We start from the raw sequence: 1,293 nt of genomic DNA, 5'->3' as shown, positions 1-1,293 counted from the left end.
CTGTCGCCCAGGCTGGAGTGCAGTGGCGCAATCTCGGCTCACTGCAACCTCCGCCTCCTGGGTTCACGCCACTCTCCTGCCTCAGCCTCCCGAGCAGCTGGGACTACAGGCGCCCGCCACCACGCCTGGCTAATTTTTTGTATTTTTTTTTAGTAGAGACGGGGTTTCACCGTGGTCTCGATCTCCTGACCTCGTGATCCGCCCGCCTCAGCCTCCCAAAGTGCTGGGATTACAAGCGTGAGCCACCGCACCTGGCTTCATTCTTAGTGCTTAAATATCCCAACCTGAAGCTGAAGAAGCCACCCTGGCTGCACATACTATTGGCCATGACTGTGTATGCTCTGGTGACGGTGTCTTACTTCCTCATCACTGGAGGAATAATTTATGATGTCATTGTTGAACCTCCAAGTGTTGGCTCTATGACTGATGAACATGGGTATCAGAGGCCAGTACCTTTCTTGGCCTACAGAGTAAATGGACGATATATTATGGAAAGACTTGCATCCAGCTTCCTGTTTACCATGGGAGGTTTAAGTTTCATAATCCTGGACCCATTGAATGCACCAAAGATCCCCAAACTCAATAGATTTCTTCTTCTATTCATTGGATTTGTCTGTGTCCTATTAAATTTTTTCATGGCTAGAGTATTCATGAGAATGAAACTGCCGGGCTATCTGATGGGTTAGAGTGCTTTGAGAAGAAATCAGTGGATACTGGATTTGCTCCTGTCAATGAAGTTTTAAAGACTGTACCAATCCTCTAATATGACATGTGGAGAAGAATGAAGAGCAGCAGTAAAAGAAATAGCCAGTGAAAAAACAGGAAGCATATTGAAGCTCGGACTAGAATTTCTTGGTATTAAAGAGACAATTTTATGACAGTATTTTTTTTCCTGCTGTCCTATTGCTATGCCAATTATGTTTAGTGGCATTTTCTTCTTAGTTTTTCATTTCTTACTCCATATCTACAACTATAATATCAAATAATTATTTTTTACAACCCCCTTAACATTTTTTGGAGATGACATTTCTGATTTTCAGAAATTAACATAAAATTAAGAAGCAAGGTTCCATAAGCTGAGAACTCTGGACAGCTTATCAGCTTTACCTATGGTGCTTTGCCTTTAACTAGAGTGTGTGATGGTAGATTATTTCGGGTGTGTACGTAAGACTGTTTCCTGAACAATAAGATATATGAAAGGAGCAGAAATAAATACTCTTCCTAATTAAAAATAAGTAAATAAAAATAAATAAATAAGGCCAGGAGCGGTGGTTCATGCCTGTAATCCAAGCA

General features: G+C 41.7%; 1 protein-coding gene across 1 annotated transcript; it reads left to right on the top strand.

Annotated features, from left to right (window-relative positions):
* Positions 1-263: 263 nt before the first annotated feature.
* LOC116465205 (oligosaccharyltransferase complex subunit OSTC-like) lies at positions 264-686 on the top strand. Its single transcript, XM_032754288.1, has one exon. The coding sequence runs from the start codon at positions 327-329 to the stop codon at positions 684-686; it is 360 nt and encodes a 119-aa protein (XP_032610179.1). The 5' UTR covers positions 264-326.
* Positions 687-1,293: the final 607 nt, after the last annotated feature.

This window comes from Hylobates moloch, unplaced genomic scaffold, assembly GCF_009828535.3.
Source record: "Hylobates moloch isolate HMO894 unplaced genomic scaffold, HMol_V3 SCAFFOLD_3759, whole genome shotgun sequence".
Classification (NCBI taxonomy): domain Eukaryota; kingdom Metazoa; phylum Chordata; class Mammalia; order Primates; family Hylobatidae; genus Hylobates; species Hylobates moloch.
Note: the sequence above shows the minus strand (reverse complement) of the source record. Positions and strands in the feature narration are given on the sequence as shown.